Source organism: Chiloscyllium plagiosum, unplaced genomic scaffold (assembly GCF_037043375.1).
Source record: "Chiloscyllium plagiosum isolate Xiang-an unplaced genomic scaffold, Cpla_swu_hap1 HiC_scaffold_28, whole genome shotgun sequence".
NCBI classification, from domain to species: Eukaryota; Metazoa; Chordata; class Chondrichthyes; order Orectolobiformes; family Hemiscylliidae; genus Chiloscyllium; species Chiloscyllium plagiosum.
In genome coordinates, this window is record NW_028270166.1 from 51,144,812 (window position 1) to 51,170,161 (window position 25,350).

Consider the following 25,350-nt stretch of genomic DNA (forward strand, 5'->3'; position numbering starts at 1 on the left):
TCGTATAGCTTCTGCTAGTGGTTCAATTATTAGCGTAAATAACAATGGCGAGAGGGAACATCCCTGACGGCAGCCCCTACCCACACTGAAGCTATCCAAACCTAATCCATTGGTAACCATAACTGCTTTGGGATCACTATACAATGTTGAGACCCATTTGGTAAACACCTGACCAACGCCAAATCTTTCCAATGTGTAAAACAAATATGACCATTCAACCCTATCGAATGTCTTTTCCGCGTCTAATGAAACTACTACTCCTGGTATCTTTCCCTGATGACAGGCTTGAATCATATTCAAAACCCTTCTAATATTATTGGATGATCTACAGCCCTTAATAAACCCCGTCTGATCCTCCTTTATAATATGTGGCAGTACCCTTTCTAGTCTCAGTGCTAACGTTTTAGAAAGGATTTATGAATATCTGTGATCACCCCATGCTGCAGTGCATGCTGGGATAGTGAACCTACTCATTAATGGGTTGGAGGGTTATGGGAAATGGGCAGAAAAATGAAGTTGAGGCCAAGAGAGGGCCAGCTGTTTGTTGCAGATTAGTACAAAGCAGGCTCAGAATGGAATAGCCTACCACTATTCCAAGGCTCAGGATCTGCCCTGATACGGAGGTGGTGCCGAGAGACTGCAATACCAGGTCATTATGGAGTAGATAGAGCAAGCCCTGACTCCATCTTCTTGCTCCAAAAATATTAATGGAATACAGTCCCTAAAGAGACATATCTGAGATTGAACTGACAAATCTAATTACACATTGAGCCGTGTCTTTTGACTACCCTCAGGGATGAGATGAATGTGTACACAAAGGCTGCCTTGTTCCTCTACGCTACTCTGCATCCTCCTATTTACTGAGTCCCTGTGCCTGGGTGTTTCTTTTGCCTCCAACACAGGCGCACATTTTTAAGAGCAGGAGGGAAGCATTTGGTAAGATTGCTGATCTAATTGTGGTTTCAACTTAGTTTCCTCCCTAGTCCTGATACACTGTCTCCCTTGGTATTCAAAAAAATCACTCCTCCACCCTTATGACACTAGTCAATGACTACACCTTTCCCTGAAGATAATTCAACCCTCAAGAGAAAAATATCATTCCTAATCTCATCTTCAACTAGAGGACCCCTATTTTAATACATCCCCTCATTCTAGTCTCTTCCATGAAAGGAAACATTCTTTCAGTGTTGACACTGTCATGTCCCCTCAGCATCTGTTTTCTAATTGCCTCTAACTTTTCTAAACATGGGAAGAAATGCTTCCCTGTTCAACCTTTCCTCAAATCACCTCACTCCAAGAATCCATTGAGTGAACACTAACTTCAGTAAGGTGAGAGGGGAAAGTGTAGGTGTTTTTCCTGTACCTCTTTCCCCCATGAGGATGGTTGGTGCCTAGAAAACATACCACTGGTGTTGCTACCATACCTACTTTCAATGTTTTAAGGGCCATCTTGATGTTAACACAGACAGGAGGTGAACAGAGGGAGAGCAACCATTAATTGTGGGCCAAAAATCATCAGAATTGGGAATCAGTGCAGGCTTGGTGGGCTGAACAGCCTGGTCCTGTGCTGTATTGTATACATTGGCCGAAACTTTACAGAGTAATCTGAATGCAGTCTCTCCAATGCCCTGTACATGTTTACCATATTCCATTCCCTTTGAAGAAAAAAGTGTGCTGTTTATTAAAAACAGTTACTGTGCCAAAGCCATAGAAATGATACAGCACAGAAGGGTACATGCAGTCCATGTGACTCTACTGCCCCAAAGACACTAGGTGCCCTTTTCCAGTCCCATCTTCCTGAACAAAAACAGGTCTTGCTGCAGCTTACAGCAATGATGGTGAAGATGCAGGTACTTTTGTAAAATAGCTTAGAGTCTCTGCCTCCATTAGTAACCCAGGCAGTGACCTCCAGACACCCACCACCATTTGCAGAAAATGTTTTTACTCAGGTCCTCTCATCTTTCTGCTTAGCATGAATCTATAATTCCTGGTTTTGGAACTCTCTGCCAATGAAAACAGGCTCCTCCTGTTCACCCTTTCTACCCCTTTCAACTTTGTATGCATCAATTTTGATCCCGAGCGTTCTCTATTCCAAGGAAAACAACCCCAACCTCTACAATCTCCTATTGTCATGACAATTCTCCAGCCCTGGCAATGTTTTGTAAATCTCCTCCACTCTCTCTGGAGCAATTTCGAGCTTTCCTGGAATGTAGTGACCAGAACTGCAGAGTAGTCCAGGTGTGGCCTCCCCACTATCCTATAGTTTCATTGCATCCCTACTCTGTATTAAATCCCTTCTCCAATGAAGGAGAGCATTCCATATGCTACCTTTCCAACTATATCTACCTATACTGCTACCGTTAGGGACCTATGCACTTCCATACCATCTACCCCTCTCACTGTGTTCCCATTTATTGTTGATTTCCCTTTTACTGTTTGCTTTCTTCATGCATCACCTTGCCCTGATCATACTAACCTGCATAAAAGCATCTTGTGACACTAAGCTCCCTCTGAACCTGAGTTCTGCAATATCTCACAATTTAAGTAATAAGCTACTTTGCTTATTCTTCCTGCTGAAGTGAACAAGATCACACTTTGCAATATTTTGCACACTCCTCCGAATCTCTCTGGATACGGTGACCTTGATATCGATTCATATGCTGGGCCCTTTCAAACTAAGTGATGGCAATTTTTTGACAGAAGTCTCCAATTGCTTGTCCACCACCATTCTGGACTGGCTGTGAAAAGAATGCTGAACAACATGTGAATACCTCACTGCTCTCAATGGTCAGATCTGCATCCAATATCATCACTAAATTGAGGGTGATATGAGAGTTGGTAATGCTCAATGATTGGCCTTGATCCTCCAGGAATTGAAAATTGCTCTCTAGATCATTGCTGTATGTGATCCTGGGAAAATAGGAAGAAATAGTGGATGTGAATACAGTTACAACATTTATGTACTTATCTAAACGCCTTTTGAATAAGAAAGGTTTGAAGGTATTAGCCAGGAGCCGGTGTGGGGGAATGGTTTAGTTTGGGATTTTAGCACACACTGGTTGGACTGAAGGATCTCTTTCTGTACTGTACAGCTATGACAGAATAAAGGTTTGTTTGGTTGCAATTTTTCTTGAAAACATTTTTACATCTAGTCAAGAGATGCTATGAACAAGAATAAAGGCTGTTTATACAACAAGTCAGAAAGCTGAAGAGTTGTAGGGGGGGTGCAATCATGTCATAAAACCTCTCAGAATCCATCTGATCACAGTTGGCAACCCTGGAGAGCCATAAAATCCTCTGCTGTGCTGCTATTGGTCACCCTCTGCAATTACATTGAAGCAGATTGATCGTCCTCATTTGATGGGGAGTGAGGGTCACCAGATTACACATGGAGGTTGAACAATTTTGCAGCCAAAGCGCTCAGCTCCCAGCTTTAGGGCCACTAGGATCTGTCATATACTCATGAAAACTAGCAGGACGACCATGCCAAGCAACGAGGCAGGTGGTGTCACATCATTTGCTATTCAACAGAATGGAGAATATTACAGCTTAGTGGTATTATTGCCAGATTGTTAATCCAGAGACGCAAATAATGTTCTGGGCACCCGTGTTTAAGTCCCACCACAGCAGACGGTGAAATTGGAAGTCAATAAACATGAAATTCAGAGTCCAAAGATGACCATGAATCCATTGTCAAATGTCAGAAAACCCCATCTAATTTACCAAGGTCCCTTAGGAAGGATCACTGCCATCCTTGGTCTGGCCTACATATGACACCAGACCCACAGCAATGTGGTTGAATCATAACTGCCCTCTGGGTAATTAGGGATGGGCAATAAATGCTGGCCCAGCCAGTGATACCCTCATCCTGTGAATGAATTAATAAAACACTTTGCTCTCCTCCCAACATCCTTGTGCTGGGCCTGCTGTAATATTACAAAGAATCACAATGCAAGCTCAAGGAACAACACTTCATTTTCTACTGAGACACTTTACAGTTCCCAGCACTCAATACTGAATTCCACAATATTAGATACCTGTCCTCCATTTCTCATGTATTCTCACCAATCTCCCCTCTCCCTCAAGTCTGTATCTTGTTTATTTTGTTTCCAGCAGAGAGGACCCATTTGCTCCCTATTATGCCTTAATTTACACCCATTTTACATCTCTATTTCTCTTTCACCACAATTAGCAACTCCCCTTGTCTCTTGCAGTGAGTCTCTGCACCGTTTGTCCCCCTTGCTGCTCTCCCCTCCACCTCACTTTGGGTCAACAACATAAAAAAGTGTTTTCCAATGCAGCTCAGAATGGATTCTGGGTAATCCAAGATGGAGGACAGGACAAAATTGAGACTGTAAGAGCTGCTCCTTTTTTGAGGTATTTTAGGTGGTGGAGGTGATTTCCTCAAATTCCAGGAGCAGCAATTACTGTTTTATATACTGTTGCATTATTTTGGAACGCTGGGGAAAAAGATCAAAACAACAGCACTTTTAAAAGGAGGAAGACACAAAAGGCAGTGACCACATGGTCAATGAGGGAGAGAGAGAAAGAAACACTGATTACTGACACAGCAGTGAATCTGCACAGTTACTGTCTTTGCTGTTTGAGTTCAAATATCTCTGGACATCGTTGTGCATCGAGGAACAATTTAAAAAACAGCAACATTCACAGCTGACCTTGGATGAACCTGTGTGGGAGAGCTCACAGCACAGGAACAGATAAATGCATAGTTTTTAACATGTAACTTTGTAAGTCTACAGTAGTGAGTAGAATGGGTACTTGATGATTGAGATCTTTGTCCTGATTAAATTTTAAAAATATAAACCATAAGGACTAAGTTAGCCTGGAGCACTGTTTTTTTGGATCAAAAAGACAGTGCTATTTTGTGGGTCTGTAGATTGTAAAGGAGCAAAGCAGGCCTTTTGTACAGTGATGTGTTCTTCCTGTGGGAAGATTGGGGAGAGTTTCCATGTTACTTGTGATTCTGTCTGCAGAAAGTGCCTTTGGTTGCGAATCCAATCAGATCGCATGGATCGGTTAAAGCAGCAGTTAGAGGCAATGAGGAATTTCCAAGAGCTGGGGGGGTATGATGGATGGCAGTTATGGGAAAGGAGAAAAGCCGCAGATACAGTCAGGTGGATGGGTTAACTCCAAGAAAGATAGAAGGGGTAGGCAGGTAGTGCAGGGGACTCCTGTGGCTATCCAGATCTCAAACAATGATGCTTTTTTGGAAAATATAGGGGGTGATGGACTCTCAGGGGAATGTAGTACAAACAGTCACGCTTCTGGTATTGAGACAGGCTCTAATGAAATGAGGGGTACATTGGGTTCCAAGCGATCGATTGTGATAGGGGCTCTCTCGTCAGAGGCACAGACAGATGTTTCTGCGGCCAGTAGCGAAAATTCAGAATGGTACGAAGGATATCTCAGAGAGGGTGCAGAGTGTTCTCAGAAGAGAGAGGGACCAGCAGGAGGTCATTGTACACATTGGAACTAATGACATAGGAAGAGAAAGAGATGACATTCTGAAGAGAGAATATAGAAAGTTAGGAAGGTATTTAAAAAGGAGGTCCCCGAGGGGTGTAATATCTGGATTACTCCCAGTGCTATGAGCTAGAGAGGGTAGGAATAGGAGGATAGAGCAGATAAATGTGTGACTGAGGAGATGGTGCAGGACTGGAAAGGTTAACATTGTTTGATCATTGGAATCTCTTCTGGGGTAGAAGTGACCTGCACAAGAAGGATGGATTGCACCTGAATTGGAAGGGGACTAAATATACTCACAGGGAGATTTGCTTGAGCTGCTCTCGAGAGTTTATAAACTAGTAAGGTGGGGAGGTGTGGAGGATGGGTCCCAGGGAAATAGTGAGGAAAGAGATCAATCTAAGACTGATACAGTTGGGGAAAGAAGTGAGTCAAACAGTCGGCAAGCTGGAACAAAGCAGAGAATAAGGGAGGATTGATAAATTAAACTGCATTTGTTTCAATGCAAGGGATGTATTTGTGGGAATACATCCAGGGAGGTTTCCTGGATGGAACTGAAAAATACGAAAGGGATTATATTATACACCCCTTAATGGTCAGCAGAAAATTGAGAAACAAATTTGTACGGAGATTTCAGTTATCTATAAGAATAAAAGGGTGGTTATGATAGGGGATTTTAAATTTATAAACATAGACTGGGACTGCCATAGTGTTAAGGGTTTAGATGGAGAGGAATTTGTTCAGTGTGTACAAGAAGATTTCCTGATTCAGTATGTGGATGTACCTACTAGAGAAGGTGCAATACTTGACCGACACTTGGGTTTAATTTAGATAAAAGCAAGGTGCTGCATTTTGGAAAGGCAAATCAGCGCAGGACTTAGACACTTAATGGTAAGGACCTTGGAGTACAGGTTCACAGTTCCTTGAAAGTAGGTAGGATAGTGCAGAAGGTGTTTGCTATGCTTTCCTTTATTGTTCAGAGCATTGAGTATAGGAGTTGGAAGGTCATGTTGTGGCTATACTAGGACGTTGGTTAGGCCACCTTTGGAATATTGCATGTAATTCTGGTTTCTTCTTATTGGAAGGATGTTGTGAAACTTGAAAGAGTTTAGAAAATATTTACAAGGATGTTGCCAGGGTTGGAGGATTTGAGCTATAAGGAGAGACTGAATAGGCTGGGGCTTTTTTCCCTGGAATGTCAGAGGCTGAGCGGTGACCTTGTAGAGGGGCATTGATAGGATAAATAGACAAAGTCTTTTCCCTGGGGCCAGGGAGTCCAGAAGTAAAGGGCGTAGGTTGAGGGTGAGAGGGGAAAGATATAAAGGGCCTAATGAGCAGTTTTATTATGCAGAGGGTGGTGCGTGGATGGAAAGAGCTACCAGAGGAAGTGGTGGAGGCTGGTTCAATTAAAGTTTTAAAACGCCTCAGGCTGGGTATATGAATAGTGTTATGAAGATGTAGAAGTCTACTGTACCTTTAAGAAAGTTAAAAGCTATCAGAACTCCCTGACTGCACCAAGTGTTCTGAACAAGATTTGGTCCAGCGGCTAGAGTAGATGGTTGCCTGGAGACAAAAACAAATTCAAATTAGGCCAATCAGTTTAAGTTATACCCCAAGATACCAAACACCAATCAAGTTTGAATTGAGTATATTGCCAATATTAAAAACCAATGCTACAATCTGATGTTTTGGGGTATAAGACTGGGAAAACGTCAACAGTTGGAGAGAGAACTGCCAAAAGACCAACAGCTGTAGGCTGCTGGTAATAACTCTCTGGAGAAGGGGTTTGCACAGGAAAAAGGATCGACACCGACCTGGAGAGCAAATCCACAGAGGAAGATCCCAAGAGAATATTCGACAGCTGGCTAGATGTGAAATTTGAATTTTTCTATAAATCTTCATCAGGGGTTTTATCGGACTAGTGTTGTAGAGGGAAAAGCAAAAGGTAGGTATTGTAGAAGGAGTTGTAAACAATTGTTCGTTAATTATTCTCTGTTATACTTTAAGAAATAAAGTTGTTAGTTTAGTTCTTGGCCTGTCAAATTTTCACAGGTTACTGTATGGGATAAATATTTTCTGTGTTGCTGGTTTAAATTAACAGAGGGGCTTTACCCTGTGTCATAACAAGGGAAAGGATTGAGAGAGATATGGGCCAAGTGCTGGCAAATGGGACTGGATTAGGTTAGGGTATCTGGGTCAGCATGAATGGGTTGTACTGAAGGGTCTGTTTCAGTGATGTACATCTCTATGACTCATTTAACACCATTCAGTTCTGCAAAAGTGATGTTCTTTAAATTGTATTTCTCTCCACAGATGGTCCCACTGGGAAAAGAAAGATTTAAATTGATGTGGTTGGGTGAAATGGGAAAAGGCTCTTTCACCCAGTCAGTAGTTAGGGGAGGGAATGCACTGCCCAGTCAGTAGTTAGGGGAGGGAAACGTGGGGGAGGCAGATTCAGTTCAGGCATTCAGGAGAGACTTTGGGGATTATCTGGATGGAAATAGTGTGTGGGGAGAGGCAGCAGGTTAGTACTGGAGAACAGGGCTGCTGATGGGCCGAATGTCCTCCTCTACACCGTCATAATTCTCTGACTCTTGTTTCCTACTTCCATATCCACGCAGAACCGATTCTGGAACAAAATACAATCTTGGGCTCAGTGGAAGGCAGCGTCAGTTGTGAAGATGTAATTGTAGCTGGAATCTCGCCCTAATCCTTAATGAGGATCAGTGACAGTTAAAGCCTCTTCAACACGAGAAACCCGTGGCCAGGAGCTAATTAGCGGCATAAAGCGGGTTGGTGCTCAGGGGCGGGCACAGATTCAGGCAGCGCGATGGGACATTGGTTGGTTTGGTGTCTGTACCTTTGGGCCGCTCGGCCCTTCCTGGTCTCTGCTGTGTGTCCTCCGGAGCCGGGCTGGAGGCTGCCGTGTGGCCTGGCCACTATCAACAGCACTGAGTGCATCAAGCAGGGCTGCTGCTTTCAGTCCCCGAGTCTCAGTGGGCAATCCTGTTTCTACAACCTGAGAGACAGCCCAGGTAAGCAGCCCAGCCTCCTCCCGGAGCGGAGCCCACCCCGAATGGGGGGCGGAAGGAAGCATGAGGACCACCCCAGGCTGGCACTGAGGAAATAACCCGGGACTTGTTGGTGTTTCCTTGTGCAATGGTGAAGGGCTGTTTGTGGGAGTCAGTGGGAGGGAGGTAAAGGGTCCTGTCCCTGAGGAAATAACCCAGGAACATGATGCTGTCCCTCCCTATTCGAGTAGGGGCTAATCCCGAGTGAAGCGGCTGGTTGGTTTGATGATGGATAACGTTATCCTGGTCTCATTGAGTTTCTCCTTGTGTGAGAAGCTGGTGTTTAATAACCAGCTTTATCAGGGGTTTGACCTGAGGGTTAACTTGGTATAATATTGCAAAGATTCCCAGTGCCCCTGTAATGTTGAGATGAGTCTCATTTGCTGTAACTGTTAATGGCTTCAGTTAGAAACTGCGCAGCTGAAATGATGCTGCTTGGGATTGTTCCGAGTTCTCTTATCAAGGAAAAGCTGGTGTCACCATAGGGAGGTGATTGACAGCTTCTACATACTCGTGGAGTGAGCGCTTGGAGTGGATAAATCACCTGGTCTGTGTATCTGGTATTCTCATGTTAAAGGAGGTGGAGATAAATTACTACACACCGTTTTCATATTCCCCCTCATTGGAGTGAGGTAGAATGAGTAGCTATGGGCTTGTGCTGTTTCTCATCAGTGGCTGACTTAGTATTGACATCTATTTCAGACCCACAATTCCCACAGCTACCTTGACTACACTATCTCTCTTACCCCCTGATCCTATGAAAAGTGATTCCCATACTTTCAATTTCTGACCATCCCTTCCCAGGAGAAAGGTTCCTACTCCAGGACATCCCAGATGCCCTCATCCCAAGATTGTAGCTACTGCTTCCCTCCAATGCATCTCCTGTGGCAAAGGATGTCTGTTCTTCATCCTCAGAAGGATCCATATATTCAATCAATGCTCTTTATTTGCCCTTTCAGACATAAAAGATCATAAATACACTGAACTCTCTCATGCTTCCCCTTTAGACACTGACCACCTTGACCACTCAGGCTCCTGAATCTGTCTGATGCCATTAACTGCACAGTTGCTCCAGCTGATCCTGCAGACATGACTACCCAGGTGATTGTTTCCACATGTACCCACTCCAGGTTAACATTGAGACCCAGCCCCAAGCGCTAATGGATATTCACCATCGCCGCTCCCCAGAGCTTCTCTTTCCCTCACCCCTGAACCCCCCCCCCCCCCCCCCCCAATCTCTGGGAATGAACAGTCAGCAATGGACACTCATTCTCTTGCACCTGCACATCACTGAATTTATCAAACATCCAGATGGTAAACTTTTTTCCACATCCTATACTTTGAATGTGACCATCACAGACCCTTTGATCACTTCTCCCACCTCTTGCTCCCTTGCCCCACTCCAACCTCACCATCCAACCTGCTAAGGAAGGTGTATTCTTAGTGTGGTATACTGACTACTACACAGCTGAGGCTAGGTACCAACTCTGACACCACTTACTGTTCCTTTGAACATGACTCCATGTTTGATCACCAAGCCACCATTTCCTCGACCATCAACATCAGGAGATGTCCCATTCACTGTCTTCAACCAGAATGAAATGGGCAGTGTGGGGTGAGGGAACTATCTCCTCCTACCCATAAACCTGACTGCTCCTGTCCCACTGAACTTTTTTGTGACAAGCAATGCCCTTCTCAAAAGGCAATCCCTAGTTTTTATTTCATTTTTTCTACTCCTCCCCTCTTATCTGGACTCTGTCCTCTTCCTATTGGTCCAGGAAATTCCCACCCACATTCGGGAAGCAACCCATGCACTCCTCTTCCATAAAGCAAAGAAACAGACCCTTTGAATATCTGGTCAGCATGGATGAATTGAACCAAAGCTATTCTCATCCCATTTGCCAGACCTTGGCTCATTCTTTCCCCCCACCCTTCCTATTCATATACCCATCCAGATGCCTTTTTAAATGTTGTTGTAATTGCACCCACCTCCACCACTTCCTCTGGCAGCTTGTTGTGTACATACACCATCCTGTGCATGAGAAAGTTGCCCCTTGGGTGCCTTTTTAAAATCTTTCCGTTCTCACCCTAAACCTATGCCTTCCAGTTCAGGGCTTCCCACCCAACCCAGGGAAAAGACCTTGTCTATTTACCTTATACATGTCCCTCAGATTTTACAAACCGTTAAGGTCACCCTCTCAGCCTATGACTCTGGAAAACAGCCCCAGTCTGTTCAGCCTCTCCCTATAATTCAAATCCTCTGACCCTGGCACCATCTTTGTAAATCTTTTCTGAACCCTTTCAAATTTCACAATATCCTTCCTAAGAGAAGGAGACCAGAATTGTGCACACAGGCCTACAGTGGCCTAACCAATGTCCTGTACAGCTTCAACATGACCTCAAACTCCTAGACTTCTTCCACTGAACAATAAGAGAGCATACTAAATGCTGCCTTCATCCTGTCTACCTGTGACTCTCCTTTCAAAGAACAATGACCCAGCACTCCAAGGGTCTTTTTTAGCAAAACTCCCCAGTAAGTGCATATGTCCTGCCCTGATTTGCCTTTCCAAAATGCAGCACCTCAATATCCATTCAACTCCATCAGTCACTCCTCAGTTCATTAGCCCACCTGATCAAGGTCCTGTTGTATTGAGGTAGCCTTTGCTGTCCATGATCTTTCCAATTTTGGTGTCATCTGCCAACTTGGTAACTGTACCTCCTATGTTCTCCTCCAAATAGTTTGTGGCACACCCCTGGTCATAGGCCTCCAGCCTGAACGGCAACCCTCCACCACCACCATCCTGTCTTCTACCTTCAAGCCAGTTCTGTATCCAAATTGCTAGCGCTCCTTGTATTCCACGTGATCTAACCTTGCTAACTGGCCTACCATGAGGAACCTTATCAAACACCTCACTGAACTCCATATAGATCATGTCCACTGCTCTGCCCTCATCAATCCTTTTGTTACTACTGAAACTCTATCAACTCAATGAGACATGATTTCCCCCATGAAGCCAGTCCTTGCCTTTGCAAGTACATGTAAATCCTGTCCCTCAGGATTCCTTCCAACAACTTGCACTTTGTTTCTCTTCCTTCCAACACTCCCAAAAAAAAACTGACGTCAGACTCCTGAGTTTAGGTTCCCTGGTTTTTCATTAAATCTCTTTGGAAACTGCCTAACACTATTTCAGTGCCTCACCTAGACTTTCAGTTCCTGGTCCCAACACCTCTCGTCTTCCCTATGGACACTCAGACACTCATCAGGGAGATACACGCATATGGAGAGCCTAAAAGCCCCCAGTTTCTTCCCCTCCCACTGACCAACCAGTCCCCTCCACCTCCACTCACTCACTTGGTGGAACTGGTGCTCACCCTCGACTTTGACTCCTCCCCCTACCTACAAACAATTAGGGTGGCCATGGGTGTAGGTGGGTCTGAGCTATGTCTGCCTCTTCACGTGTGGAACAGCCCCTCTTCCACAGCTACACTGGCACCATCCCTCATCTCCTCTGCTACATTGACTGACTGCATCAGCACAGCCTTGTGCTCTCAAGGAGAGCTTGAACAGTTCATCCACTGCACTACACAATCCACCCTGACCTAAAGTTTACCTGGACCATCTCAGACACGTCCCTCCCCTTCCTGGACCTCTGGCAAGCAATATATTACTGACATCCATTTCAAATCTACTGGGTCCCACAGCCATCTTGACTACACCTCCCTCACCACCCCTGCTGCAACAAATGCAAGCCCATTCTCCCAACTTCAAATTCTGTCACATTTATTCCCGGTATAAGGGATTCCAAACCAGATGTCCTCTGCTTCAAAGACTGTAATTTCCCCTTCCTGTGATTTTAATATGTCCCTTCACATCTCCTCCACTTCCCACACCTCTGCCCTCAAACCCCCTCCTCCCCAATAACCCTGCTCCTTACCACCCTGCTAACCTCAAAATCCAATACATCATTCTTTACCAATTTCTCCACCCCCAGTCAGACCCAACCATCAAATAAATACTTGTACTTCCTTCCCTATCCATAGGGACTGTTCACTCTGACTCCCTTAGTTCCACACTCTCTCCTCTGACCCCTCCTCCACTCCTGACACCTTTCCCTGCAATAGCAGCAAGTGCAATGTCTGCTGCTACATCTCCCCTCTCCTCTGTCCAAAGCTACAAACAATCACTGCAAATGCAGCAGAGATTCACCTGCACCTTTCCAACCTGGTCTAGAGTATCCATTGCTCCTGATATCACTGTCAAGGAGGCCACAAAGCACAGACTTGGACTATCTCTCTCTCTCTCTCGGCATCTGTGCTTTGGATGCTCCAATTAACCCTGACCTTCTGGCTACCAGCCATTTCACTCTTCCCACTCTTGGTGACATGTCCATCCTGGGCCACCTCCACTTTCAAAATAAAGCCCCACACAAACTGGAAGAACACCAACTCCATATTTCACCTCAGGAGCTTAGAGCCCAATGGCCTTAATGTGGAGTCACCAGCTTCCAAATCTGCCCCCATCCCATATCCAGCCTTTCCTCTCCTCCTACCACCTTGCCTGGACCCAACTTGTCCATCCACTTCCACCCCAAGTGGAAGTGACCAAGTTGATAGATGAAGGGCTGTCGATGTCATATATGTGGACTATAGTAAGGCCTTTGATGGTTCCCTATGATAAACTAATGGAGAAAGTGAAGTCAATGATGTGCAGGGTGTTCTAGCTAGGTGGATAAAGAACTGGTTCTATGACACTATACAGTAATAGAAGGGAGTGTCTTGAAATGGCGAAAGGTGACCAGTGGTGTTCCACATGTCTGTTTGTAATATACACAAATCCTCTGGAAGAGGGCATTGTTGGTCTGATCAGTAGGTTTGCAGATGTTAAGATTGGTGGAGTATAAGAAAGCATAGGGGACTGTCAAAATACAGGAGAATATAGATTGGAGAGTTGGGTGGAGAAGTGGCAGAGGTCAATCCAGACAATTGAGAGGTGATAAATTTTGGGAAGTCTAATTCTAGAGCAAATTATAATGTGAACTGAAGAGCCGGGGGGGGAGTTTAGCAGAGATCTGGGAGTTCGGGTCCATTGTACCCTGAAGGTGGCACAGGTGGATAGTGGTCAAGAAGGCATATGCTGTGATTGCCTTCATCAGATAGGGTATTGAGTATGAGAGCTGGCAGATTGTTAAAATTGTACAAGACATTATTCTAAATGCAGCCAAACCAGTTTGTACAGTTTTGGTCACCACATTACCAAATAGATGTGGATGCTTTGGAGAGGGTACAGAGAAGGTTTGGGGATCTTTCCTGGTATGGAAGATGGTAGCTATGAAGAGGGCTTGAGTAGGTTAGAATTGTATTCATTTAAAAAAAAAATTGTGGGGGTGGGGGGGGGGGTTGTGAGCAGAATGGTAACCTGAGATCGACAAAACCAGCAGTGGTTAGCACTGCTGCCTCACAGCGCCTGAGACCCGGGTTCAATTCCCGCCTCAGGCGACTGACTGTGTGGAGTTTGCACGTTCTCCCCGTGTCTGCGTGGGTTTCCTCCGGGTGCTCCGGTTTCCTCCCACAGTCCAAAAGATGTGCCGGGTCAGGTGAATTGGCCATGCTAAATTGCCTGTAGTGTTAGGTAAGGGGTAAATGTAGGGGTATGGGTGGGTTTCGCTTCGGCGGGTCGGTGTGGACTTGTTGGGCCGAAGGGCCTGTTTCTACACTGTAATGTAATGTAATCTAATCTAATCTAAAAATCATGACTAGTATAGACAGGGTGAATAGAGGTTGTCCCCAGGGTGAGGATTCTATAATTAAGTCACTTTATTTCAAGTTGGAAAGTGTCTGGGGGATGTAAACAACAAATACTCTTACAGAGGGTGGTTGGTGCCTGGAACACACTGCCAGCAGAGGTGGTAGAGGCAGGCACAGTAGATTCACTTAAGGTGTGTCTGGATAGATGCATGAGTAGGTGGGGAGCAGAGGGATATCAATGCCTAGGAATTGGGTGACAGGCTGAGACAGTGGATTTGGATTGACTCAGGCTTGGAGGGCCAAAGGGCCTGTTCCTGGACTGTAAATGTTTTGTTCACCAATCCAGTGCACCCTTTCCACTGACCAATCACAACCCCCCCAACCACAATCCCACCCTCTATATTTAAGCTTCCTTTCCCTTCCTAACCCTGTAGAAGGGTCTTTACCCAAATTAACTTCCCTGCTCCTCCAAAACTGCCTGACCTGTCTTCCAAGCTCCACGTTTTATTGACTCTATTCCCCCACACCCTTTTTGGCAGCAGAGGGTGATGGGAAAGGTTGGTAGCTTGGATGACTGATGACCAGGCTTATCCTATGCTAATGCACAGGACAGTGTAATGTGCCCATATAACTGACATTCAAGCACCTGCCTTTTCATTTACCTTTCCACAGTAACTTTTTATTTTGAACATGTCTGCTTTACTTTGACTTTCAAGTTTGGAATTCCCATAACATTCTATTGTTTTTGGGGGCTTTTAATACTCCACTTAGGATCCATTACTGTGTTAATAGAAGCACTTAGTATTCTTTGACAGAGTGCCCCCACCAGCCTGCCCACTTTATTGGGTAGTCACATGGCTTCTAGAGTATCTTGTAGGATATTGTATTCACTTTCAAACATCAGATGTGTCTTAATTGTTGACCACCTACAAATAACCCATACTCCAAGTAGTGAAACTGTTGAATCTGTGAATGATTTTTGGGGCTTTGAGACTCATCCCTCTCAATGATTTGGAGGTCATCACCCCAATATGGAAACTGAACTTTTTCTCCCTCTCCCTGCAGTGTGCACAGCAGATGGTCAGTTCATTGTAGCAATCACCAGGAACCTGACCCGTCCTGCCCTCAACCTGTCATCTCTGTACGTGAAAGATGGACATGAAGCTGAGTGCGGGCCTAAGCTCATCACAGCGGAACTTGTAGCCTTCCACTTCCCAATTACCTCTTGTGGCTCGACCCAGCGGGTGAGTATTGGAGGCTCCAGCATTCTGTCCCTTTGAATGGGCCAGCTCCCTATTAAATAGTGTCTTCCCTTGCAGGAGGAGAATGGGAGCTTTGTGTATGAAATGGATGTCTTGGGGAAGAGGATGATTCAGACGGGGCCACTGGGCTCAATAACCCGGGACAGCACCTTCAGGTGAGGGCAGTGGGATTTGTTGGTATGGAGAGGGAAGTGTTACTGACTGCAACTCCACCACCTATTTCTGTCTCTCGATAGCCTGCACATCCAGTGCAAGTACAAGGGGGAGCTTGAGGCAGGCTTACAAATCAATGTCTCAGTTTACACCCTGCCTCCACCACTAGCTGCTTCTGAAGATGGGATCCTGAAGCTGGAGCTGCGAATAGCAACAGGTAGTGCTGCCCTGGTAATAGGAGCACTGGGAATTGTATCCCTTCAGGGGAGTGACTGTTTTGGTTTGTTCTCCTTCTTTTATTTTTGTCTGTTAGATGGCAGCTACAGCTGGTGGTACAGGGACAGTGACTACCCCATTCAGAGAATCCTTCAGGAGTCGGTGTTTGTTGAGGTTCGTGTGAAGGATCGCACTGACCCAATGATAGTCCTGAGATTGCGTGACTGCTGGGCAACCCCTGTGCCAGCCCCTGACCATGAGGTGCAGTGGAGTCTCCTGGTGGATGGGTAAGGACTCAATGGCAAGTCTGGATTTGAACTGTGGAGTGAAGACTACATTTTACTGAGACTATATACTGTAAGAATGTATGTATAACATTTGTATGTACATCGTGCCAATACTTGTGCCTTTTCTTCCAATCATGGCTCATTTGAATTCCATTTGTTGTTTGATCTTCCTTCATGATCTTGGACTTGTCCTTAGTTAAGAATGTGCCTTAATGTTGCCAAGGCCTTTCCTCTTTGGAAGAGGATTGTAAGATTGACTGACGACTAGACCTCTTTCCCCACCTTCAATAGAAAACACCTCATTACTCCCCTATTTTAGGGAAACTCAAGCAACATCTCTGCAGCACCCACTTTGTGAAGTCTTCCATGATCCTCAGATCAAATCTATCTTCCCTCCACTGACTGAAAGCCCTACTGTTTCAACCTGATGGTCAGCTGAGCAAACATTTATCTTGGTTAATGTTGTCCCAACACCACGAGCTGCCTGCTGTCACTGACACCTTGTCAAATTGTTTCTAGAAATCTCTCTCTGCAATCACAGGTTGTCCTTCATCAGTGCTGTTTGATATTTCCTCCCATGACCAATCCCAACAGTGATGTGGATTGCAATTAAGGATTCTAACTTTAGGTCTGACAGAATGAACTGAAAGATAACTGGCCTCTCTATTTTTTAGCTTTTACATGATGGTTGGATTGTCTGAAACTTTTTGCAAGTCTCCACAACAAAGTCCATTAGACCAGATCTGTTACATCCTGGTGCAAGATGGACTCTTGATATGTTTGCCCCCTCTTGGCACCCTCCTTCCTGGCAGTTGCACATTCCAATTACTACCTGATTTTATTTGCAATCTATTCCTGATTTAGTTTACAGCTCTTGGTCATCTGTTTCAGGTGTCCCTATGAAGGTGATGACTATCTGACCCTCCTACACCCAGTAGGTGTCTCTTCTGGCCTGCAGTTCCCAACCCATCACAAGCGGTTTGAAGTGAAGACATTTGTTTTCTTGGATGGAGTGTCTGAGCAGCCCCTCTCTGGACAGGTAACCAAATGGAAGGAATGAGGCCAAGCTCATGAAATCCTTGTGGGGTCTCTGTACTATAACCTGGGCTGTTGATCTATGGGAAGCTCCTCAAGTCTCTCCTTCTTTCTAGGTTTACTTGCACTGCAGTGCTGAGGTTTGCTCTCCCTCTGCTCAGGATGACTGTACAACCAGATGTGGTCCAAGTGAGTTCCTTGATGCTGTCATTAAGCTGAGACCCACCCCTCATTCATGATCTGAACATCCCCTATATGCAATTACCAAGGATAGAGCATCCTGGCTGTAGTGTCAACATGGATTCTAACCATCTCCTGTCCCTCTCCAACAGGGACACGCAGGAGTGCTCTCCTCCATGAGGGGACCTTGGTAAGTGCTCCTGGTCCAGTTGTTCTCCTGGAAGTTGAGAACAGCCAGTCTAAGCAGCTGCTTAATGAGAATGGTAAGTGATGTTCCTTGTTTAGTTCACCTGAGCATCTTTTCCAATGTCTGAACCCCCTTCCTCCTTCCCCATAGGTGCTGCTGGATCTCCTGTTTTGATTGGAGTAGCTGTTGGATTTCTGGTGTTCCTGTTGATGCTGATGGCTGCAGTGTACAGAATGAAGAACCCAGCCCAGTCTGCCCAGTGTCATGAGATTGAACTGTAGACCTTGAATACAAATAAACCAGACAGACCTGTCCCTGGTGTGTGCCTATAACAAAGCTATGTAGTCTTGTTGGAAGTGAGCTTGAATTGTGGTTCTGTATTTAGGGAAGGGACAGCAATTAGTTGTCCGACCAAATGGTGAGTGGCTTGGAGTTACCCAACTGGAATTCCCAGCCTTGCCATGTTCTTGTAGCAACATGCTTGTGGTTTGTTCTCGTCAATGGTGATACCCTAGAGTGGCTGATATTCAGCAATAATGCTAGTACATGCTAAGCTGGCTCAATAGGTTCACCTTTTTCCTTAATATCATTGAGGAATTCAAATCAGTTGGTGCCACTGACAATGACTGTGCCCTTCAGAATGTTTGAAGTTATTCACCATTACCATATTCCCTCCAGCTAGTTTTATTTTAGTCTTTCTCACTAAAATCAGAAGTGACTCCCTAAAAGATATGCAATTCTCTTAGGATCAAGATGTGGGGAAATGGCTCTCGCCAGAGTAGTGAGCCTAGAGAATTTCTCTCAGCAGTTGAGACCAAAACATTGTCGTACTGAGATGGTTCTGAAAGCTGAAGGGTAGAGGAAGAAAGTGGGAACAGGATATGGAGTTATATGGTCCGAGTGGGTTGGTTGGTCCGGGTGTCCCAGGGGTGTTCTCTGAAACTCTCTGCATGTAGGTGGCCTGTCTCCCCAATATAGAGGAGGCCTCATTGGGTGCAGAGGATGCAATAGATGTGTGTGGAGGTGCAGGTGAATTTGTGGTGGATATGGAAGTTTCTTTTGGGGCCTTGGAGGGAGGTGAGGGGAGAGGTGTGGGCGCAAGTCTTGCACCTCCTGCAGTTGCAGGGGAAGGTGCTGGGAGTGGAGGTTGGGTTGGTGGGGGGGTGTGGATCTGACGAGGGAGTCACAGAGGGAGTGGTCTTTACGGAATGCTGATAGGGGAGGGGAGGGAAATATATCCTTGGAGGTGGCGGAAATGATGGCGGATGATGTGCTGTACATGGAGATTGGTGGGGTGGTAGGTGAGGACCAGTGGGGTTCTAGCCTGGTGGCGGTTGGAGGGGCGGGGCTCAAGGGCGGAGGAGTGGGAAGTGGAAGAGATGAGGTGGAGGGCATCGTCGACCACGTCAGGGGGGGAAATTGCGGTCCTTGAAGGAGGCCATCTGGGTTGTACATCTTTGGAACTGGTCCTCCTGGGAGCAGATGCAGCGGAGACTAAGGAATTGGGAGAATGGGATGGCGTTTTTACAGGGGGCAGGGTGGGAGGAGGTGTAGTCCAGGTAGCTGTGGGAGTCTGTCAATTTGTAGTAGATGTCCGTGTAGATTCGGTCGCCTGAGATAGAAATAGGTCGAGGAAGGGGAGGGAGGAATCTGAGACTGTCCAGGTGAATTTGAGGTCGGGGTGGAAGGTGTTGGTGAAGTGGATGAACTGTTCAACCTCATGGGTGCCCATAGCTACTCCTTTCGTTTGGAGGAAGTGGGAGGATTGGAAAGAGCAGTTGTTCAGGGTGAGGACCAGTTCTGTCAGTCAGAGGGTGTCAGTGGAAGGGTACTGATTGGTAAGGCGGGAAAGGAAGAAATGTAGGGGAATGGGTCTGGGTGGGTTGTTCTTCGGAGGGTCTGTGTGGACCTGTTGGGCCAAAGGGCCTGTTTCCATACTGTAAGTAATCTAATCTAGGAAAATTGGCTTTATTTAACCCAATGATGCAACTTTCTTTGTGCTGGCCTGTTTTTGTCTTACACCAAGCAGTGCTGTGGGATAGTTGTCTCTCGGGAGGAAGCAACAGAGAATGAGACTAGTTTCACAACCTGCTGTCCTTTAGGAAAAGAGATGGATGGCCTCAAGGACTAGGCATCTCTTTCTGCACCCCAGACAGCAGTGCATGCTGGGTTAGTGAACCCTTTCATCAATGGGTTGGAAGGTTATGGGAATTGGGCAGAAATGAGGTGAATATGTACCCCAAGGCTGCCTTGTTCCTCTATGCTACTCTGCATCCTCCTATTTACTGAGCCCCTGTGCCTTGCTGTTTTTTCTCTTGCCTCAAACACAGGCACATGTTTTAAGAGCAGGAGTGAACCATTTGGTAAGATGATTGCTGATGCAATTGTAGCTTGAACTCATTTCCTCCCTAGTCGTGATACATCTCCCTTGGTATTGGGGGGGGGGAAAAAAAACTCTCTCCAAACACTATCTCTTCTCCATCCACCCCTGCACCCCCTCCCCCCACCCTTGTAAAACTCTTCAATGAACATGCCTCCTCCCTTCCCTGAAGACAACTCCACAGACTCTGCACCCTCCCAGAGAAAAAGCATTGTTCCTAATCTCCTGAAACTAAAAGTCCCTTGTTTTAATATTGTTCCCTCATTCTTCCCTTTCCCATGAAGGGAAACATCCTTTCAGTGTCATGTTACATCCCCTCAGCATCTTAATGTCTTACAATTACCTCTAATTTTTTCTAAACTGGAATGAAGACATACTTTGTCTATCCAACCTTTCCTCAAATGTCCTCATTTCAAGAATCCCTTGTGTGAATATTGTATCACTAATTCAATGAAGGGAAAGTTTGCCTGCACCTCACATAAAAAATATTTCCCACAGAGGGTGGGAGTGCATGGGATCACAACAGCTGGTGGAAGTAGGCACATTAGCAATGTTTAAGGCCATCTTGATAGTCACATGAACAGGAGTCAAACAGGGAGAGAAACCACAAATAGTGGGTCAAAATCAGAATTAGCAATCAGTGCAGTTTGGTGGGCTGTAGGGCCTGTTCCTGTGCTCTATTGTATAAGTTGACTAAAACTGTGCTGAGTAATCTGGATGCAGTCTTTCCAGTGGCCTGTACAACTGTTTACCATATTCTATTCCCTTTTCTAATCAACAGCATTCCATTTATCTTCCAATGTAGTTGGCTCTCAGCAGAGTATAGAAACAATATAGCACAGAGTATGTGCAGTCCATTGTGACCCTACTGCCCCAAAGCTATCAGGTGCCCTTTTCCAGTCCCATCTTCCTGAACACAGCAGGTAGGGCTACAGCTTACAGCACTGATGGTGAAGATACAGCTACTTTTGTAAAATAGCTTAGAGTCTCTGCTTCTACCAGTAGCTCGGGCAGTGAGCTCCAGCCACCCCCCAGCCTCTGCAGGAAATGTACTTCCTCGTGTCCTCTCTAACCTTTCTGCTGTTTTAGCTTGAATCTATAATCTCTGGTTTTGAAACTCCCTCCTAAAGGAAACCGGTTCCTCCTGTTCGCTGTCTCTACCCCTCACCGTTCTGTGTGCATCAATCTTGTCACATCCTCAGCCTTCTCTAATCCAAGGAAAACTACCCCAACCTCTCCAATCCCCAATCGTTATGACAATTCTCCATCCCTGGCAATGATTACTAGCTTACTTAGTATGGAAACAGGCCCTTTGGCTCAACAATTTCACACACACCGGCTGAAGTGTGACCCACCCAGACTCATTTCCCTCTGACTAATGCACCTAAGCCTACGGGCAATTTAGCATGAATAATTCACCTAACCTGCACATCTTTGGACTGTGGGAGGAAACTGGAGGAAACCCACACAGACACAGGGAGAATGTGCAAACTCCACAGTTGCCTGAGGCAGGAATTGAACCCAGCTCTCTGGTGCGGAGAGGCAGCAGTGCTAACCACCGTGCCTGGAATGTGGTGACCAGAACTGCATGGAGTACTCCAGGTGTGCCCTCACCACTGCATTACACAGTTCCATCATTATATCCTGACTTTTGTATGCTATCCCTTTTTGCCAGGGAAGGAGAGCATTCCATCTGCCTTCACAACCATATCTACTTGTACTGCTTTAGGGACCTGTGGACTTCCACACCAAGATCTCACTTCATCTACTCTCCATTCCCATTTATTGCTGATTCCCTTTTACTGTTTGCCCTCTTAGTGCATCACCTCCCACTGACGGCATATGAAGCATGTATCAGGACACCAAGCTCCCTCTGAAACTCCGAGTTCTGCAACTTCTCTCCATTTAAGTAATCTGCTTTTTTTAATTCTTCCTGCTGATGTGAGCAAGTTCACACTTTGCAATATTTCCCTACCCTTCTCCAAATCTCTCAAGATACAGTGACCTTGAAGATATCAATTCATGTGCTGGGCCCCTTCAGACTAAGGGATGGTGATTTTTCTGACTTCTCCAGTTGCTTATCCATCACCATTCTTGACAGGATGTGAAAAAATCTTTGTTCCGCATTCTGCAGAGCAATGTGTGAATACCTCACTGCTGTTAAAGTTCAGAACTGTGCCTGCTATCCTCACTCAATTGAGGGTAATACTGGAGTTGGTAATGCTCAATGATTGGCCTGGATTCTCCAGGAATTGAGAATCACTGTTTTGATCACTTCTGTTTATGATTGTGGGAAAATATGAAGAAATGGTGGATGTGACTACATTTACAACATTCAAAAGACATTTTGGATAAGTACGTGAATAGGCAAGGTTTGGAGTGATATGAGCCAGGAGCAGGCGCTGGGGAAATAGTTTAGTTTGGGATTTTGTTTGACACGCTCCGGTGAAAGATCTCTTGCCATGCTCTATGGCTCTGTGACAGAATAAAGGATTATATTGTTTTGTTGCCATTTTCTTGAAAGTATCTCTTGACTAGATGTAAGAATGTTGTGAAGAGGAATAAAGGCTGTTTGGGGAACAAGCATTTAAATAATGAGGCATTTTGCTTCCCAATTGGTGGAGGAATACAGTGTGTCAGAAGGATGCATGTTTTGACCAACAAATGCCGGAAGAGTGGGGGGCAAGTTATGTCATGAAACCTCTCAGAATCTATCTGAGCACGGTTGGAAACCCTCGAGATCCATTAAAATCCTCTGCTGTGCTGATATTGGTCACCTCTCTGAAATTACATTGAAGCAGAGTGATATCCCGGTTTGAAGGGGATTGGGGAGGGTCACCAGGTTACACATTGAGGTTGGACAATTTTGCAGCCACAGCACTCTGATCCCAGTTTTAGGGCCACTAGGATCTGTCCTCTACTCATGAAAACCAGCGGGAGGACCACGCTAAGCAATGGGAGAGGTGGTGCCATATCACTTGCTATTCCACAGAGGGGGGTACATTACAGTGGTATTATCGCTGGACTGTTAATCCAGTCACCCACATAATGTCTGGTCACCTGTGTTTAAGTCCCACCATGGCAGACAGTGAAATTGGAAGTCAATACATGTGAAATTCAGAGTCCCATGATGAGCATGAATCCATTGTCAATTGTCGGAAAACCCCATCTAGTTCAATAATGTCCCTTAAGGAGGGAAACTGCCATCCTTACCTGGTCTGGCCTAGATGTGACACCAGATACACAGAAATGTGGTTGAATCATAACTGCCCTCTGGGCAATTAGGGGTGGGCAATAAATGCTGGCCCAGCTAGTGATACCCTCACTATGTGAATGAATAAATAAAACACTTTGCTGTCCGCCCAACATCCTTGTGCTGGGCCCACTGTAACATTGCAAAGAATCACAAAGCAAGCTCAAGGCACAACACTTCATTTTCTACTGAGACACTTTACAGTTTCCAGGACTCAATACTGAATTCCACAATATTAGACACCCGTCCTCCATTTCTCATGCAATCTCACCAACCTCCCCTCTCCCTCAAGGCTGTATCTAGTTTATTTCATTTCCAGCTGAGAGGACCCATTTGCTCCCTATTATGCCTTAATTTACACCCAACTCTCTTTCTCTTTCACCACAATTAGTGACCCCCTTGTCTCTTGCAGTGAGTGTCTACACCATTTGCCCCCCTTGCTCCTGTCCGCTCCACCTCGCTTTGTGTGAAAAACATAAAAAGGTATTTTCCAACACAGTTCAGAATGGGTTCTGGGTAATCCAAGATGGAGGATGGGGAAAAATTGAGACTGTAAGAGTTGCTCCTTTTTTGAGGTACTTCATGGGTTGGAGGTGATTTGCTCAAATTCCAGGAGCAGCAATTACTGTTTTATATACTGTTGCATTGTTTTGGAACGCTGGGGAAAAAGATCAAAACAACAGCAACTTTTTAAAGGAGGAAGACACGAAAGGCAGTGACCACATGGTCAATGAGGGAGAGAGAGAAAGAAACACTGATTACTGACACAGCAGTGAATCTGCACAGTTACTGCCTTTGCTGTTTGAGTTCAAATATCTCTGGACATCGTTGTGCATCGAGGAACAATTTAAAAAACAGCAACATTCACAGCTGACCTTGGATGAACCTGCGTGGGAGAGCTCACAGCACAGGAACAGATAAATGCATAGTTTTTAACATGTAACCTTGCTGTAATTCTACAGTAGTGAATCGATTGGGTTCTTGATTATTGATATCTATCTCTTGATTGAATTTTAAAGATATAAACCATAAGGACTAAATTAGCCTGGAGCACTGTTTTTTGGACCAAAAAAAGGGTGCTATTTTGTTGATCTGTAGATTGTGAAGGAGAAAAGATGCCTTTAGTAGAGTGATGTGCTCTTCCTGTGGGATGTGGGAGATAAGGTAGTGTTTCCGTGTTACTGATCATTATGTCTGCAGAAAGTGTCTTTGGTTGTGAATCCTATCAGATCGCATGGATTGGTTGGAGCAACAGTTAGAGGCAATGAGGAATTTACAGGAACTAGGGGGTATGATGGATGGCAGTTACAGGAAGGGAAAAACAAACATAGATACAGTCAGGTACATGGGTTAACTCCAGGAAAGGTAGAAGGGGTAGGCAGCTAGTGTAGAAGTCTCCTGTGGGTATCCCCATCTCAAATAAGGATGCTGTTTTGGAAAATGTAAGGGGTGATAGACTCTCAGGGGAGTGTAGCACGAACATCCAACTTCCTGGTATCAAGACTGGTTGTAATGTAACGAGGGGTACATTGGCTTCCAAGCGATCAATTGTAGTAGGTGACTCCCTTGTCAGAGGCACAGACAGCAGTGAAAAATCTGAATGGCATGTTGCCTCCTGGTGTCAGTATCAAGGATATCTCAGAGAGGGTGCAGAGTGTTCTCAAAGGAGAGAGGGACCATTATACACATTGGACCCAACGACATAGGAAAAGGATGTGATTCTGAAGAGAGAATATCGAAAGTTTGGCAGGAATTTAAAAAGGACGTTCACGAGGGGCGGATTATCCGGATTACTCCCGGTGCTACAACCCAGTGAGGGTCGGAATAGGAGGATAAAGCAGATAAATGTGTGGCTGAGGAGATGGTGCAGGAGTAGAAGGGATCATTGTGGGATCATTAGAATTTCTTCTGGGATAGAAGTGATCTGTACAAGAAGTATGCATTGCACCTGAATTGGAAGGGGACTAATATACTGGCAGGGAGTTTTTAAACTAGTAAGGTGGGACCCAGGGAAATAGTGAGGAAAGAGATCAATCTAAGACTGATACAGTTGGGTAAAGGAGTGAGTCAAACAGTCGGCAAGCTGGAACAAAGCAG

The 25,350-nt window shown here is 45.4% G+C and overlaps 1 protein-coding gene and 1 long non-coding RNA gene across 2 annotated transcripts; both read left to right on the top strand.

Annotated features, from left to right (window-relative positions):
• Positions 1 to 15,610: 15,610 nt before the first annotated feature.
• Positions 15,611 to 17,278, top strand: LOC122545533 (zona pellucida sperm-binding protein 4-like; the record flags this gene model as incomplete). The annotated part of the gene is made up of 4 exons (XM_087975961.1): positions 15,611 to 15,717; positions 15,799 to 15,932; positions 16,029 to 16,218; positions 17,110 to 17,278. Coding segments are annotated over 4 exons (600 nt in total), but the record flags the coding sequence as incomplete, so codon positions are not given.
• Positions 17,279 to 17,368: 90 nt separating this feature from the next.
• On the top strand, positions 17,369 to 17,922 carry LOC148142747 (uncharacterized). Its single transcript, XR_015751932.1, has 3 exons — positions 17,369 to 17,442; positions 17,586 to 17,696; positions 17,771 to 17,922. It is a non-coding gene; the product is annotated as an uncharacterized LOC148142747 (long non-coding RNA).
• Positions 17,923 to 25,350: the final 7,428 nt, after the last annotated feature.